Source organism: Nesoenas mayeri (genome assembly GCF_963082525.1).
Source record: "Nesoenas mayeri genome assembly, chromosome: 9".
NCBI lineage: Eukaryota > Metazoa > Chordata > Aves > Columbiformes > Columbidae > Nesoenas > Nesoenas mayeri.
In genome coordinates, this window is record NC_137557.1 from 8,889,137 (window position 1) to 8,907,436 (window position 18,300).

The following is an 18,300-nucleotide window of genomic DNA, read 5'->3' on the forward strand; positions in this document are numbered from 1 at the left end:
GAAGCCATTCAGGGCATTGGCTGTGTTGAGGTTCACAGCTTTCATTCTGAATGAGAGAATAAAGTAAACTGATATTGAAAGCAAGGAGAGAGAAACAAACACAGTCAGTAAGCCTATAAAAGTCTTAGCCAATTGCAATGGTGAACATCCTGCTGGCAACGGTGACCTTGAATGAACTAAGTGGGATAAAGTCACCAGCCTGGACTGACGGCTGAAGAATCAGGCTGGATTCCAGCAAACTGAGAGAGCAGTTTCCTGACAAGATCCTCCTGAGCTGTGGCAATGGCTTCTCGGTGTCGGAAATGTGGACAACAGGTGCCCAGGAATCCCCCTTTCACCGCTGTCCGGATAACAGAAGGAGAAATGAAATCTTATCATGATTTTATAGGAGGATGCATTAGACTGGAGCGCATGACAAAGAAAGGTATGTGCAGCATCTTTGAAAGAAATAGCATCTTCTTTTGGTGGCAGCTGCATTGCATTCCTAGGAGATTTACAAAAAACAATTGAGTGGATTTGGTTATTAACTGAGATATGAGTGTATTATTTGATTTGGCTGTATATTCTGGGGTATTTGTAGTGATCTGACCTAGAGAAGGTTAAAATGGGTGTTAGATTCATTCTGAATAAATGTTTATTTCTCTCAGATATTAGACACTGAGGTTTCTGTATATGTCTGAAGCAGGTACTTGCTGTGCATGTAAAATACCCTTTTGAAATGAATGTAAGGAGTTGGGGCAGTGGGTTTCACAACCCAGTTGACCCTGTCACCCTGTGCTCCTAAATTACTACATAGAAGGTCATCATCTTTCTCACTGTAAGGATTCTGGTTTCACTGTATGCAGAACAGAAACTTGGACTATTGAGTTTTTTGTGCTCTGTGTGAGCCGGTCTGGGTCCAGGGCAGTATTCCCTCTGAGTGGGTTGCTAGTATAAGATGCTGATGTCTTGGCAATTTGTGCTAATTGCATGTTAACTCTGAAGGGGAGTGATGTCACTTGAAAGCTATGCTGTTGACTGCTTAGTCACACATTGAGATTGCTGAATCATAGCACACTTTTTATCTATGTGCCATTTGAGAGAAACAAGGAGCTCTTTGGTTTCATTTGCTCTCTTAACTTAAATACTTAGCAAAACTCAAATCCAGAACATGTTCACTAGTACGTGACAAAAAGATCCCTCAAAACATGCACTATGAATGTACTTTCAAGTTGAATTGTTTATTATTATTTAATTAGCTCTTCAGCAGAGAGAGTTGTATTCAATCTGGTAAATTGAGAATATTCTGCAGAAAAAGAGGTGGACCAGAAGCAGGTCATCTGCTGGCAGCTACTGCTTACAAATTGGGGTTTGCAGATGTTTTCTTTATCAGGGCTCTAACACACAATGCCAGGGCTTGAAAACTGCAAAGCCAGTCCATTGTACCTCTGCTTCTGTCGGCCATCTATGCGTGCTGATTTTCGGGCTCAGTGCCTACCTATGCATTGTTGTATTTGGCTGACCTTTTGGTAACACTGATGTTTCCAGTTGCACTCTTTGTAATGAAGTGTTCTGAGTTCAGCATAGCATAGCAGAAATGTCTGGCATCTGAGTAAAAGAACAGAATTAACTGAAGTTCCTTCTTGAGTCTTTGATCAGGTGCTTCCAGGTTGCTCATGGCTTTGGGGGTCTGTGGCCCTGCTGGAGGCAGAGCTCAAGCATCTGCTCTTTTTTTTTATCCTGTAGGCAGAGAGAGGGGAAGACACTGCTAAGAGCTTTGCCATGGTTACTGTTCCCAGGGAAACACCTTCCCTGCCTCTCATATTGAGAGATGACCTGGCATAGTAGTATGGGTGGAAATCCCTTGGAAAAATAATTTTCTGCTGGAGAACAGATAGTGTGTTTAGTAGTCTGAGCCTGTTGCCGTTTTGTGAGGCAGAAAGCATCTTCACTGCTTTTGTTTTAAACTTAACCAAGGAGGCCACAGGAGGGGTAGGAGTCAGGTTATTGCTAGGGACAAGGTGCGTGTGTTAGAGCTGCGTGAGCTGTGAGAATATAGCAGTGACAGCTCTGCCTGCAGTGACCATGTTAGAAGGGGACTAAAGAGCTGGCAAGGTGGCACAGGAATTCATAATAACAACACTGCCTGGGTTCTTTTCTCCTGCTCTGAAATGGCTCTGACCCTGTGCTCATCTTTTTTCGTGTTTTGGCCTTTGTTTTATTATCTGTGAAGCGGAAGCAGTGGGAATTACCTGTCTCCATAAACAGTGGATCCTGGTGATGTATTAATAGCTGAGACCAGTTTCCTTTTGCTGTTGATGCTGCATAAACACAGGGGAAGAAAGATGATCTGTCCCAGAGAACTTGGGCTCTGCCTGCCCCATCTTGCTAGCCCTTTGCTACCAGCAAAGACTCATTGACAAGTTCTGGGGGTGGATGTGTGCTCCTTCCTCAGGCTGGCTCTGTCTGAACACAGTAGCAATGCAGGATCATGGATCTCCGGGGCATGTTCTGACTTTACTTTCACTTAGGGGTACCCTTTCTGCAGTGTAAAGATCCATATGGAGTGTTGTTGAGGACTAATTGGCTAGTGCTTACTCAGGACTTCAGACACTCTAGAGTATGAAGCATTTTTCAACTGCAGATCACACCTGTGGGGCTCTGAATATTCTGTGGCAATTTTATCTCTTGTCCTAAATATCATAATGAGAAGAGATGGAAAGCACGCAGGTAACTACAGCAGAAATAGAGGTTGCAATCAGGCCTACAGGTAACCTGCTTTCCATCAGCAGTACCCCACAGTGAGCATGGCTGTGCCAAGCTAGTCCTGGATCATGCAAGTTTAAGGATTCCTTTGAACCAATGTAATTTTTTTTTCATGAGTGGTTAAAAGTGTGGTTTTACTCTCCTGCTCATGTAAAGAGATTAAAATAGTGAATGCTTACCAAAAGAAAGTGTCACTGTGAGAGGCCAGTTGGAGGGCAGTTTCCCTATGGCTGTGTGAGGACTGCTCAGAGCTCCACAGCCCTGACTCCCTGCAGCAGGCTGAGGAAGCACCTTGCTGTATAAACCGGCCTATGGGTGCTGAAGTCCCCTCTGGGGTCTGATGTAAAAATGGTGCTCTTCTGAGTACCAGTATGTGACCTTGAGACCCTCTGGGAGCTGCAGCTCCAAGGTGTTATAACTGACGACCAAGGGGAAAGAGCCCCCAGAAAGCCAGGCAAGGAATATCTGGGGACTCCAGTCCAGAGCTGATCATCCTTGTAGTGCTCTCAGTTTCTAACAAAAGAGATACTGAAGCTGAAAGCAAAGCATACCCCTTGTCACGAAATACATCATTCTTGGACAGTGGCTTATGTGCCTTTTCGGCACTGACATGACTATTCATGTCACCCAGTTGCTGGTTAAAATATGTTATGCTTGAGGACGCCTCCTGCCAAAATGCCCCCTTCTGTGCCCAGGTGCTCTTAGTTAGCCTGCTTTGTTGTGATGCTCATGTCCTTCAATGGGACCACACAGCTCCTGGGGCTTAACATGCCTGGATGAGCACTGGCTGATTAGACTGTTTCTGCATGCTGTGGAGCTTGAGGCTGCATGCAGATTATATATTTTAAGCAAATAAATGTGTGGGGTTTATCTGTGCTCAAGGCTGGAGGCTGTGTAAAGGGTAATGAATCTGTAAGGCACTATGGAGTATACAGTTCATTACTGAGGCTATTTGGGATTTTGCTGTTGCTGCAAAACCAGGCAAGATCCTCCTTGCCAGTGAGATGAGGACCCGTCTCTAGTGCTGACAGAGTATTTCTGATTTTGTCCTTCTGTAGGACAGAGAAATGCTGTGGTTCCATTTGTCCAGCAATCATGGGCACTTGTTCTCAGTCCTACTGCTGCGTCTCTCTTACTACTGGAAAAGAAAATCAGTTATTTAGATCTGCCTGTTCAGGGAGGAAAAGGAACTGAAGTATTGGAAATGGTTTTAGAGCAGTCAAGGATTTAAAGGTAGAAAACAGCTTCCATGGTGCTATCTCCAGAAGGAAATCCCATCTGAATGGGATCAGGCTGAAATTTCTTGGCCTTTTGGAGCTTCCCCACCTTCAGTAGTGAAATAAATGAGAAACACTTTCCCACATGGCTGACCTTTCTACAAAGGTGCTGGTTACCGGGGCAAGTGACTCTTTCACGTGAAGACTGAAGTCTGCAGTATAAGTTGACAATATTTCTAAATGCCTTGAGACTCAGTCGCAGTGCCTCCTCATGTATTGCTCAGAATTTTTCTTGGTTTATTTCCATTTGGTATCTGTTCTTCTCTTAGATGTAAAAAGCTATCTAGGGAACCTCAGATAACTTTTTGTTTTTCAGCTAGCTCTCACTGCAAAGAAAACAGCTAAAATAAAATATTCTGTTCCCCACAGACATTTTTCTAATAAAAGATCCTTATCTTAGATGCTTATGTCTCTCTTCACCTTTTCCCATTGATATGCAGCCTGCTCTGCTGCTATTGAACGATACTGAACCCTGTTTACCTAATTAGAAAAGTCCATAGAATGGTGATGAAAATAGAGCAGGCATAGCTTGATTTCCATTTAAAAAGAGTTTTGAAAGATAAGTAGCACTGAGAAGATCAAGAGAACAAATTCTCAGAGGGCAAGTTATAGCAGAGGCCTTCTGGGTATTTATGTTTTTTCACTTCCTCCCACGATACCAGAACAAGAAACAACTCAGTGAAATGGAAAAGCATTAAACAAGGGTAGACAGATTGCTGTAATTGGTAATGTTTTGTTAGCTTGTGGGACTTATTACCACAAGATAATAGCTCAGTTTGCTTTTTTTTTGCATAGCCTACATTGTAGTGTAAACTGTCTGGGTAGATGATTTCAGGGGAAAATGGTGCTGAATGTACCGGGAGGGTGGAGAGCATCTATGCAGAGTTCTCACCCTGGTTATGCTTATTCTCCAATTTCTGCCAGTTCTGCTGCTTCAAGCCCCACTTCAAGCCCCCCTTCTGCTGTGGTAATATGCTGAGCTTGTGTATAAATTGTGCTGCTGCTTTATTATCTGAATCTTGCTGTGGATTCACCTGCCCAGTGAGGTTTTTAAGTCATAGACTCCCCTCCTTCACCACCTGGACATTATCTAGTAGAATAACTGGTGCTTGAGTATAAAAGTATTATAACCAAAGTTTGGTTGTAGCAGCTCACCTTCCTATATAGGAATATTTGGGCTGAACTGGGTGTCTGGTTGCACATATTTCTGATCCTATTAGTTCATTCAGTTTCTCAAAGGGGAAAAAAAAATTCTCCAGGATTTTACAAGAGTTATTGACCAAACGTTTCCTTTTTTCACCTTTTTCAAAGCTGGGATGTCTCAGCAACCTTGTTCTGCACAGAGACAGCACTTTATTTGTATTCAGAATCTGTTCCTGTGAGTCATTACGTTGGCGATTGCTGAGTTCAGGCCATTTGTCTAAACTCTTGAGTCACCACCTGCATACAGTATTCTGCTGTGGGGGCCAGTAAGGAGCGAGGGTGTACACGACTGAAGATCTGATTATGAAACTGGGATATTGTTAATTAGTCAGGTCATCCTCTGCTAGCATTGGGAAAAGCTGAGGTGAGATGGGAAGAGGTAAAGGAGATGGATACTCTGTTCTATTTTTTCCCTTTACCACTAAACTCAAGAAGGGACATCTGACAGAAGGATAAAATTGATGGCAACTATCAAATTTTTAAGTCAAAATCACAATGAGAATCAATGGGCTGGAAATTAAAGTGAGAGCTTTGAAACACAAGCTCGTTTCTTTGTGTTAGGCCAGCTCCAGGGGAAGCAGTAGATTTGCCATTGCCTGGAGTCTTTAACATAAGATTAAAGAGCTTTCTAAAATGCTGGTTTAATCCAATTTCTGTTAACTTCTTGTGTGTTCAACAAGTCAAACACAATGAACCTAGTGATCCCCTCTGGTCCTGACTGTGAAGGAATCTGGGAAGATGATCTCTGAGTTAGAGGCACTTGGGTATGAGCCATTCCTTGTCATGCTTTTGGAGGGCTGTACCCATGAGTGTGAACATATGAACATGTGGGGTCAGATGCTTGGATGGTGCAAGTTATCAATATTTCAGTGAAACTGAGGATTAGGTCCTTGTTTGTTTTTTGTGTGTGTGTTTTTTTTGTTTGTTTGTTTGATTGTTGTTTCTTTTTTAAGTAAATGTCCATATGTACTGCAGATGCTCACCAGTAACAAAAACTGAAACATTCAGCAAGTATTGCTCTATTCCATATGCTGTATGATGGTGGGACAATATTCGGATAGTAAAAACAGTGAGAGAGGCACAACTAAGCTTTTTGAGCTTGGCAAAGCCATTTTACAGATGCACACTGACATTACTAATTATGCAAATGAAAAATGTCTGACTCTTATAAATCTAGTTTACAAAACTGAAAGTGTTGTCTGAGCTTTCCTTTGAGCATGGAGGGGATGGAGAGAAATTTCTTGGTGACTTTTCCATGGTAAATACCGTCTTCTTGTCTCAGGGGCAGTGGAAAGTTAGCCATCCATGGTCACTTGTGGAGTAGCATTTAGTCTTCTAACTCCACAGATCTGCTACTACTGCAGCACCTCTATGCACAGAGTTAAAATGATTTTTAAAGTGGAATCATCTGGCACATTTATCAGCCACTCACATCAGTGTGACACTTGTCCATAAAGCTTTGGAGCTTCTCCCACCTCTGCTCCTAGAGAGGAGCTATCCCTATGGGAAGGTGAGGAACGGTGCCTGGGGGGGAGCGGGGGCTGCACCAGACCTTGCTGGGGACCTCTGCTCTGCCCTGATTCTGCTGCCTGCTGTGGGGCTCCCACCCGAGATGAGCTGGGTCTCAGTGTATAACTGGGCTCTGGTCAGTTCACTGTGTGCAAGCAGAGCTGGAGCTGAATCTGCCACCCACAACCTCCCCTCTGGAGAGGAAAATGTGTCTGGAATGGGAGACATTTTTGACTGTAAATTGGTTACATATGGACTACTATATCAGTATAGGCAGCAGAAAGTAACATTGCACGCTCACTATAGCTGGTAAATTCATTTGTTTAGCACAGAATTTAGGAGAGGATGGGGAAAGAAAGTGCAATGTAAAATCATACTGTGTGTCTTGCTGCTCTCCTAGTCTACCTTTATCCACCTACCAGCATCTGTCTGTAACACTGCAGGTGTCCTAAGCTCTCATGCCTAGTACAGTGATGCTCTGATTTGGTGTCCAGCTGTAACAACAGATACAATCCTGTTAGTTTTCTCATGCTCTACTATAAACATTGTGTCGATTTGTGTTGGTTGGCTGATAGGGGAAGGATGGAAATGCTCGGTGTGTTACCCTTAAGGCAGATCCATTCCAGTAGCCTGTCTGTATAGACAACTTTTGTTGTTTTGTTTTTACAGGTAGGGGAAACTGAGGTTGGCTGGTGACCTGGATTCCTCTCCCTGTGCCTCAGTTTCTCTATATCTAAAATGAATGACACTTGTCCTTTTTTAGGCTGACTGATAGCAGGACATGTAGAAGAAAGATGTTGCTAGTACATACATACAGCTCCTCTGCTGTACCCTAGGTAAAAAGTGACTTGTATCTAAAGTTACTGATCTGCTGGGATTTGGGGTGGTAAAGGGACAATTTTATCAACAAACCTAAAGTGGTGACCCAATATTGCCTCAGACAGCTATAGATATGTTACCCTTGGCACTCCCATGTGAAAGCGTGAATACTCAGGCACTGTGTGAACTTGTGTCCTCAGTATTTGTTGAACTAGATACATAGAACTGTAGATACATAGACAGTAGATACGTAAAACTCCCTTGTCCAAGAGCTGGTTTCGTGTTGCCAATGAAATTTATAGGTCTTGTGCACCCTTCTCCTTTGTCTTTAAATAACAGTACTATGCTTTGGTGTGCGGGTGTGCCCTCAGGAAAGTACTCCAGGACAGCAATTCACAGCAGTGCTGTTGGTTTCCCTTGGCCCTGAATACTCTACTATTTAAAGTTATTTTAATGAGAGCCTTTTCCATCCCTTAGTCTGAGAACATGAATCTGCTGTATCTCCTGTTGGGATGTACGTTTATCTGTTTGTGCTAAGCTGTGGGTGCCCCCAGAGTGTCTAAGGGCCAGAGAACTGCCTGGGAGGGAAGAAGCTAGCGGTACCTTGGGGAGGGTTAAAGCCTGGGCACAGTGGGTGTCAGAGTTCTCTGCTGTGGTTTGCACTGAAGCAGTTACTAAGCAATTTGTGCAGACTCCTCCAGGAGAGTGTCAGCTCTTTGGTGCAGTGTTGGTTAGATCCAGGACTGTTTCCACAGAAGGCTGCCTCTCAGTATCCCTTCCCTCTGCCTCGTGTGAACTCATTACCCCAGCAGGACTGCAGAGGAGCCAGCCTGCAGCACAAGGGAGGGCACATGTGAGTGTGTGGGGGGGTAAAGGGGAGGCATTGCTCTTTGTGATGAGTTTCTGTTGCTTTCTCTAATGGGCATCTGGACTGAGATGGTGGTGACAGCTTAGAGAAGGCTGCTGGAGGGGTGGCTGGGTCTCCTGGAGGAGGCAGGTTGGCTGTGAGCAGTATTTGTGCTGTTACTGAGATACATGTTTGGAGTGCTGCTGGCGGCAGTGACGGCTGCTATGGCTCATGGTTTGTCTCCAATGGCAGTAACCAAGGAAATATTTTTGAGCTAACTGACCTCTTTTCAGGAGTGAGCAAGAAAACAGCTCCTGAGCTGAGGCGTCCCTCAAAAATTGCGTGAATAGGCTCTAAAGTGATTTTGGTGGATGCAGCAGTTCAGAGCAGAGACAGTGGCTGGAATTTTTCTAAGGTACTGTTTCAGCCATGAAACTGTCAGCTGGAAAGCTCTGGGATGGAAGGACTGAAGTCTGCTGCACAGTCTGTCATATCTCTTGATTAGCTTAGTGCCCAAGTATTGTAGTGGATGTACTTTAGCTTTGTAGTTTGCCACATGAGGTTTTTGTTATTCATGATGGATTTTAACATAACAGTGTGGAAATGTGAAACCTTCTTTTGTTGTGTTCTGTTCTCTGAACAGGAATTTGTGTTCTAGCAATCCAGCATTGTTGTGAAGCACGAATTTTTGGGAAGAAGATGACTTAATTTTTCTCTGGCAAAAAATAGAAACCATCAAGAAGTGTTTACTACTGAATAACTAGACAAGGGGCTCTACCATGCTGTTGTAAATCTGGATTAACTGCTCGAAGCTGTTGCTGAGATTAGACCTTGGCCTTTAATGCCTTTTATTAGGCAAGTTTCTGTCTCATGGAGAGCAGGATATAACGTCCTCCCTATAATATGCCAGTGTGAGCTCTGTGAAATCATGCAATGTCTGTCTGTCTCTCTCTCTCAAAAAAGAGTGTTTTGCTGAGCAAATGATGTTGAATGACGTGTGCTTCTGTAGCTCTTTGCTCATTATGTATAGTTCACAATGTATAGTGAAGACTTGTTAATCATTACTATCTCATAATTTTACAAAAAGTATTACAAGGAGTGTCTTCATAACAGGATAGATATAAAGTCACCTAAACTGAACAGTAGGAGTGTATGCTTTAAGAATTTTATATTAGTTTGTGCAGTTTAGCTTTTATGGGGATTATTAATCAAGGGTTCTTAGATGTGTGTATAAATGTATGATGCATTCTAACAAGAAGTAGTTGTCAAAGTCCTTGAAGTATGACTATAGATACATATTTGCATGTACCAATGTATTTTTGTAGAATGTATCAACAGTAGATCCAAATACTGGCTTATTCACTTTCTTTACAGTTTACTTATGTAGGAGAATGTGATTTATTTATTTTTTTTTAATCACCAATCAATTTTAAGATATTTTATTTAAAAACAAACAAAATCCCATCCAACCAACATCAGAAGACTGTTTTTCAAGAAGTGATTAAATGGAAAAAGTGGCAAAATCTGCTTGTTCACCTATGGAAGTCTGTACCAAAATCTTTTGTAGTTGGCTTAGAAAGCTGAAATAAACCCTAGAGCAGGGATGTCAAACTAATTTTCACTGGGGGCCACATCAGCCTCGTTATTGCCTTCAAAGGGCCAAATGTAATTTTAGGACTGTATAAATGTAGCTGAAAATGAGTTTGACACCCTTGCCCTAGAGGGTGTGCATTAGCAGCACTGCAGATAATAAATGTTAGCAGGGACCCATCCTGCCTGGGCTGGTAACAGCCTGCTTGCCAATTTGACACAGAAATTAATAACTGATTTTTAAACTATAGATAGATCCCCGTCAGCCACAGTCAACTCCTAATGTGTACCATGCCTGCCCAGAAAAACAACTTGTTTAATTAAGTCTGTGACTATTCCTGGAGCACAGGAAAACAAAACCGCCAAACAAGTCTTTTCAATCTGTGACCTCTCTGGCCCTGTAATTTTATGTTAAAAGTGAATGTGAAATTTAGTCTATGAGATGAACTGAAAAATGCTGTGATCCAAAGTAATTTGAGTAATCTTCGCTGAAAGACTTGAAATCAGAAGAAATGTTTAACGTGCCTGCAGATCAAAGCTCTGGTAAAGCTGTATGTATTTCATTAAGCTGTGTAGTATGTTCTGGGAATACCGATTGCGACTTAATGTAATGAAAGGAGAAAGATTCAGAGCAGATTTACTGTGCAATAGAAGATCACATCAGGTACCAGTTCAGTTTCTGCCCAGGTAGACACCAAGGTTCACAGGTTTTTGAACTCTACAGATACACGTGTGCATTTCTAACCTTTCTGTCTTTCATGGACGTTGTTTGGGAAACCTTGCCAGGCAATTTCCTCCACACCGTGGCCTGGATGTGTCCCCTTCACAAGCGATGGGAGCATGTCAGCAGTGCATCACTCAGGACAGTTACACTCTTGCTCCTAACCTTGCTTGTCCAGATTTCTACTGCATTAGTGTACATAAAGTGGGGTTTGCTGTTACAGTAAAAACCAACCAAACAAAAACCTTTAAGGGATACCTCCAAACATGAACCAGATTTACTTAAATATTTTAGAAGAATCTTCTGTCTTTTGTAGTTAGTTAGCAAACTTTGCTAGGAAACCTACTTTTAATGAGAATAGAAGTTGCATTTAAACAAATACACTCTGTAGGTATTACAGTTGTGCTTGGTTAGCAAATGATCTCAGAGAAAAGACAACACCAGTCACCTACCTATGCTGCATTTTTGCTTTTGTGCCAAGCTATTTTAAGTGTGATTCTCTGTTGGCCTTGCCATTTCCCACCCCACACCTTACTAGCATTTGTAACCTTCAAGCTCCTTTGCATAGAACTAATCCAGATAAAAGCAACCCACCAAGGAAAATATTGTTCCACTTTATTTACAATAACTTTGTTCCTGGCTTAGTTTTCAGTTGATTCAACATGGCTCAGCAAAAAAACAAAAAAAGGTGGTGGGAATGTGCAGAAGAATAAGAGAAAGGATGTGATTTCTTTTCTGTTTATAGCGAGATTTTTAGTTCTTCATTAAAGCAAACAATCTGTAGCACAGCCAGCTTGTATCAGGAACTGATCTTGCTGATTCTCTGTCTGGGCTGACAGAATAAACAACTCTTTTCAAAAAAGTAAACAAAGGGCACAAATGGTGAGGAAGAGAAATAAATGGAATTAAAAAAAAAAAAAAAAAAGTTATTTCTCTGTTGTAATAACTTTGAAGTTTTTTTTGACCTCCAGGAACGGAAATGTTTTACTGAAGGGTTTGCATTGGATATTCTGCTGGGACAGAATATTTTCAAATCCTTTAGCTTGCTTTAAACCTCATCAGTGAAGACATGCAAATTTGTCTCCTTTTTGTGTTTAATTATTGAAATCTAACTTAGCTCTGCTAGACTTTCAGCTCAGTGTTGTTTTTCATGGCAAGCAGGCACTGGACTTGGGAGAACACTTGAACTGTAGGTACTTTGCAGCTGTTAAACTCTGGATTTGTGTGTTGACTTTTGGTACTTTTTAAGAAGAATAAAAACATGTAAATTAGGTGTCCTTTCACGCTCTTAAAATGAAATCTCTGGCCTTGTGCTTAACCTTATCCAACTGTTCCATCACATCAGCAATCTGATTTTTCCCCAAATCCACAATTTTGATTTAAATGTGGTGAGGGTCATTTTTAACTGAGCTTGCACAAAGTAGAACTAGGCCAACATACTCTTTGATTTTAGCAAAGATTTGATTTCAAAGATGAAATTTGCTCTGGAAATTTGTAGCTCATTAATCCAAGATTAGTGACTTCAGGTGCAAGATTGAAGCAACCCTCTCCTGTTGGCGACATTAGTCCAGGCAGCTGTAGTGTTCAGTCATGAAAAACCAAAGCAAACCCTGTTATGGCTGGTTGTCTTTTATGGAGCCACAGGCACTGCTGTGTCAATCCGCTCAGCACAGTCCAATCTTTCACTCCAGCAGGTCATCTTTCCAACGCTGTTGGAACCATTAGTTGCCATTAGCATGCAAACTAGTTTATCTCTGCTCATTGAAGATAGGAAGCAAGAAGATTGTATTAAGTGTTGTTTTTAATCATCTGCCGTTGGTGTGGCTCTGAAGGCAGCAGTCCGTGGGCTGCTGCAGGAATACATGCAGCTGTGCTGAGAAATAGCCAAGTGTGTGTGGGGGGAAGCCCGAGCATGTTTCATTTTTGAGTGAGGAATTATGAAGTGTAACTGAATGGCTTTCCCCTTAACGATTAGATAGCACAGTTGCAGGCAGGCTCCCTAGAGATCTGGGAGGGCGGAGAAGCTGTGTTGGACAGATGGCTATAGTAATTGCTTTCTCTCCCCATTGCTACAAAACCTTCAAGTGAAACTATAAGGTCTAATTCTTCTGCAGTGAAACTGGTCTCTGCTAGGTATTGAATTTATAGCTAGGTATTGAATTTATAGCAGTTTAAGAAGAGAGCCAAGAGGAGTAGAGTAGATGAACTGATTTGTTTCATTTCTTTTCCTCTAGTATGATATCCTTATTCACCTTTTAATTGTCCTGGCAAATTCAATTAGCTCAAGTAATTAAGAACTGTGTGATATGTGTAAAGATTCAACTTTGACCTATGTAGGGGATTGGCATTGTTTCACATAATGCTGTTCAAGCTTTTTTATTTTATTTTTTAATTTTTTATTTGAGAAACTGTGCACAACTGCATCTTCAATTAAAACAAGTTAAGGCCACAAGAATAATCACAGAGAAACCGAGAAATGCCTGAGTCAAGGTTGCCAAGATAACCATGACCAGCCACTTGGCTGGTGTATGTTTTGATATGATCTTCAGCTGCATGGCCATACAGACTTTGTCAGGGGACAGGACTGCTCTGAAGTGACCAGTGGTTTTCTAATCACTTCTATAGATATTAGCAAGATGCAATGAAGCAAGACAGCTCTTTTCAAGCTCCTGCAGCTTATCTGCTTCCTAAAACCTTCCCATTGACTTTTGGGTCCGTGTGTAGTGAATTAAAGCACTCCTGTCACCGCTACGTTTTTCCGAAGTAGTCTATGCACCTGCAGCCGTTGGTCAGTATCAGCTGCTGTCAGCCTAAAGGAAGGTTTTCCTGGCCATGGTGTCTGGCCCACAGGAAAATGGTGTGTGGCCTCTGCCCAGGAGGCTGAACGTTGATTCCTGCAGGCTTATGGCTTGCAGTGCACAGACCAGGAAGGCTGCAGAGCCTCCTGGGATAATGTTAGTGGAAGGTGTGAACGGATCAGTGCTCACTAATGCTAGGCAAAAACTCATGGCTTTAAAACAAACCCAGACTTGTGTCTTTCAGTTTCCTTTTAAGAAATTTTTCAAGCTTTTATTTTAGTTAAAGGTTAAAAACTTTCTTCAGCAGCCCGAGGTTATCATGTTTCCAAGGACTAGGACTTCTTTTGCAAACTCTGTGCTGCAATGGGGTTACAAACTTATCAATATTGCAGAGTAAACTACCTTTAAACACTGTCCAACTGTTTGGTTGTGTGGTGGGATTTTGTTTGTGTGTGTGTTTTGTGTTGTGTGTTGTTTTTTGTTTGTTTGCCTCTTCAATTGCTTCAAATTATTGCCTTGTTATGTGCACCAGCCAAAATCTTTGCAACTTCTCTCCTTACTGTGTGTCACCATCTGTCTAGGAGAGGGCAATGACACAAGCTCTTTGGTTACTTTGTCTCAAGACATTAATGAAGTGTTTGAAAAGAACATAAAAGTTTCCAAGTGACATGGTGTTATTTAAAACCTAGAATCCCTAGTTCTGCAAAGGATCAGAGTGGATGTCTGAAAGCAAGACAGAGACGGTATTTTGAGCAGCAGGCTGGGGTGCAGGAAGAAAGAAGCTGATTTCTAACCTCTCTGACCTCCCTGTTTCTGGACAGTTTGTTTAAAACCAGGTGCACCAAAGCATTTCAGTGTCTGCATTGTATTGACATCAGTGAAGATCTTGGTGCTTAAATAAGGCAACTACTTGCCTTTGATCGGGGTCTATCTGGACCCAGCTTCCTTCCTTCTGCCTGTGTTCTGGACAGTTAGAGGTGAGCTGTACAAAGCCAGGACTGGTTGCTGTTTTGTAGCTGTGCAGTGGCTAAAATCCTAATTACAATAGGGGCTTTTGTAACATAAACCTTGATCCTGCCAGTTGAGCTGGCAGATATTCTCCAGTAAATGTTGCTGGTCTAGACTGGGGTGAAGAATGGGGAGAATAATTGGGTGCACCTGTTACAGAAAGAGATCAAATTAGCTCAGTCTGAGATTATAGTTGCTGGTCACTGTAAAAATTACGCACAAAAAATTGTTGTGATTTTTCTCCATCTGCTTGCCAAGCTATTTTTTAACTTTTCAGTGTTTACTTCGAAAGAACAGGCTTTGTTCTCACAAGAAGAAAGCCTCACAGCCCCTTATTTCCTCCTTTTACTATGTATTTGCTTGTAACGGAAAAAGCATCAGCAAAGGAAACTGTTCTGGATTAGCTGGTTACACAAAGTCCTCAAGCAGAGAGCAGGGAATTCAGGGTGGAACATGGCACTGTATCTGAAATAGACTTCACGGTTTCAAAGGCTGAAAAGCTGCTTTATGCGGGAGGCCAAATGCAGTGGCTTAATATGGAACAAGAAGTAGTAAGGAGCAGGCTGTCAGCTTGAGCAAACCTGTGACACGCTCTGGCAAATCTACTGGAGCTGCTTTATGAAAAGCTCTCTCTGAAATCACAAGGCGATAAATAAAGTAAGTAGGCTGAAGATGAGACTGCAAGTATCATAAACTTCTCTGTGACAGTCATATAACATCTGAGCCAATAGTCAAGCCAGGCTCTTTTCCTTTGAGTGTATTTTTTGTTTTGCTGGGTAAACAAAGGATAGAAAAATTGTCACGAAGGTTTTATTAACTCACTGAAGATTTCTCTTTTCACTTCACAGATGAAATCATGCAGCAGGAGATACGGCCGCTGGTTGCAGTGGATATAATAGAGCAGCTCCACAGGCAATTTGCTATCTTGTCAGGTAAGAAGTTACTGGTAATCACACTCTGGGATTCTCTTGGAAACGTGTTGGAATATGTCTTGCTGACTCTCACCCTTCAGCTCTGTACAGCAGTTGCAATAGTACTTTTATATTTCTAATGAAATGTGCTGTTACAATCAGACGTTCACGGTGTATGGAACTGATAAATGCCAACTTGCTGTGCTTGTTTTTCTTAAGGCAAGTTAATTTTCTGTTCTGTCTGCAGTGGGGTGGGGGGAGCAGATTTAGATGGTAAGAAATTAAACAAATCTTTCTGTACATATCTTTGCACAGTGTTCAAGCGTCTTGTTTGTGGGAAAAATTTTGGTCTATTCATTTGGAGCTATTCATGACCTTCCCCCTCTTCCTCATTTGGCTTTGTTTTAGAAGTGATTCATTTCTAAAGTGTACACTTCTAATCTTTTAAAGATAAAGATTTGATTATTACATATTCCTTTGTTTGCCTGAAATTTGATATCACACAAAGTGACTCAGTTCCTGCCCTGCGTAAATAGCTGATATTGAAATATTTGCTAAATTATTTAATACACTTATATCCGATACTATAGAAAAGAAATCCTTATCTGGGTCTTAAAATGGCCTCTGCTATTGACTATATGGCCTCTGGCAACTCCTTTTTGGCTCTATTTCCTTCTGTTCCACAAATAAGGAAATTGAGAATTTGCTTTCCTTCTTCCCCATAGACACACAGTGAAGTACCATGAATTTGCACAGAACACTGAGATGATCATAATAAGGTACTCTTGGACAGCCTGTCCCTCTTGGCTTGGTGAAAAGGAACATGGGGTACACCGTGCAGAGAGTACACAGACTCTGCTCTGCAGATGAGTAACTCAGCAGGCTCAACACTTGCTGCATCTTCATAACTCTAAGTACAGTACAAGCTGCCAAATGAAATCCAAATCTTAAGTTACTCAGTTCCTTAGGGGGCTCTGAGTATTAAAACTTGATTTTAGAAGTTTCAAGGTAGCATCTTGTGGCAGTTTCATAAGTTCAATAACTAACTTTTTTGCACTTGGCAGAGGGTACTGACTGAGCAGAGGTGGAACCAGCAGCCTTCTCACGTGCACTAAAGCATGTCAGGCTCACATCTTCCTAGAATTCCTAATAAACACTAACCTCTATGCAGAACAGCATCAGGAGCTGTGTAAAATTACTCAAACCTTTTGCATTCCACCATTGTGCTCAGTGAAGGGTAACTAGGCAAGACTAGTGTAACATCCATCCTAAGGCCATTTTTATGGGGTAACATTGCAGTATTTTGCTTTGGCTGTCCAGGCATTTACCTGCACACTGAGTGCTTACTATAGCTCTGCCTTGCTAAAGTGGAGAGGATAGTGAGTAACCTGGTATTATTGTTATATGTTGTTATTGTTATATCGAGCTGCCAGGGATCTCAATGCAAAGATGCCAAAACAAAGTTTCAGAAGCTTTAGGTAGTCAGGGAAAGCTGGATACCCCTTTCCCTTTGTGCTAGCTGCTAAACAGATGAAAAAAAGATTGAATGGGAAATGACAGTCTCTTAATCTGGGAGCTGTTGTCAAGTTTGAAACCAGCCCTCACTTAAAGAACTGCTTCAGGAATGCTACTCACATCCCTTTTATTAGTGCTAAGCTGACTCCAGAATATTTTAAATACAAGGAGGGGAACAGGGAATCCAACCAGTGTTCAAATCCTTTTGAGTCTTGATGTTAACTTCAGTCAGATCACAACCGAGATGCTTGTCTGCTCTTTGTAAACAAGAAAACACTTTATCAGCTGGTTTCTCTAGAATGCTCTGCTTGCTTTTTCTGCTCACCAGGCATGCAGAGCTGCTGAAACCAATATTGTTGTCAAGGCCTTTGATTTAACTGATACACAGATGCCTGAAAACATATCAGAGTAAACAACATCACATGTTGAGAATTCAGTGCCTCATGTGCAATGCCTATGCAGTAAAATGTGGAGGATTGCTTTTCTTAAACCTCATTATTTTGCAACATTTGAGACCATTAATAAAAGTTGTATGTGGCATGAAATGAGCAACTGGTAGAAAATGGTTTACTAAACAGGAAGAAAAACCCATTTCCAGTTCCAGCTAGAACATTAAACGTGGCCCAGAAGTGTCAAGGGTAAGTGTGAAAAAAGCATTTTCATATTTCTTTATGAACTCGTAATTTCAGCAGTGCCTGTATTCTCACCTGCTATTTTAGTAAATTCAACTCTTCACATTGGATCTAATTGTTTTATTCTTGGAAGTGATGAGAAAGATGTTTAAATAAGATTATTTAAACCTAAGGTGCTTCAAGGCTTTGGAAATAAGTCTTCATAGAAGGCAGGGCTGAGGGTCTTGTTTGTTAGGGATTGCCAAGTAACTGGTTCAGCAGCAGCAGAGTACTAATAAAAAATTACCAAAAGTGAGTGCAAAGCTGTCTTTCATCTACATAAATAGCAAATCCCATCTGAAGAATTTTCAGGCTTATATAAGATCTCCTTGGTATAGTCCAGAAATAATATCCTAATAAGAAACTGAAGCTATGAACTATATTGCTCTAAGTTGATTTCAGTCTGAAGTTTACAGCTACATTTGGAAAGCTGGGTGTCTCCCCTCTGAAACCCCCATGGCAGCCTGTGGAGGTGATCATGAACATAAAATTATCTACTCAGAGGTCCCTTTAGCCCAGCATCTTATTCTGTTGGTGATGACTGGTGGGTCATAGGTAACATATAATAGGAATCTTCCTTACTGTCCCTTTATTGTCTCCTGCAAACTGAGACTTAGGTACAAGCTGGAAATTACTATGCTTCTTATACTTCTCAAAAATGCATTTCTCTAAATAACTGTAACTTT

The 18,300-nt window shown here is 41.6% G+C and overlaps 1 protein-coding gene across 1 annotated transcript in view; it reads left to right on the forward strand.

Annotated features, from left to right (window-relative positions):
* Nucleotides 1-282: 282 nt before the first annotated feature.
* Nucleotides 283-18,300, forward strand: part of MCF2L2 (MCF.2 cell line derived transforming sequence-like 2) — a gene marked incomplete at both ends in the record, with an annotated part of 134,171 nt that continues 116,153 nt past the window's right edge. The window contains 2 exons of the mRNA XM_080349334.1: nucleotides 283-424; nucleotides 15,366-15,449. Of these exons, the coding sequence (XP_080205460.1) occupies nucleotides 283-424; nucleotides 15,366-15,449 (226 nt within the window). The remainder of the gene's footprint in view (nucleotides 425-15,365; nucleotides 15,450-18,300) is intronic.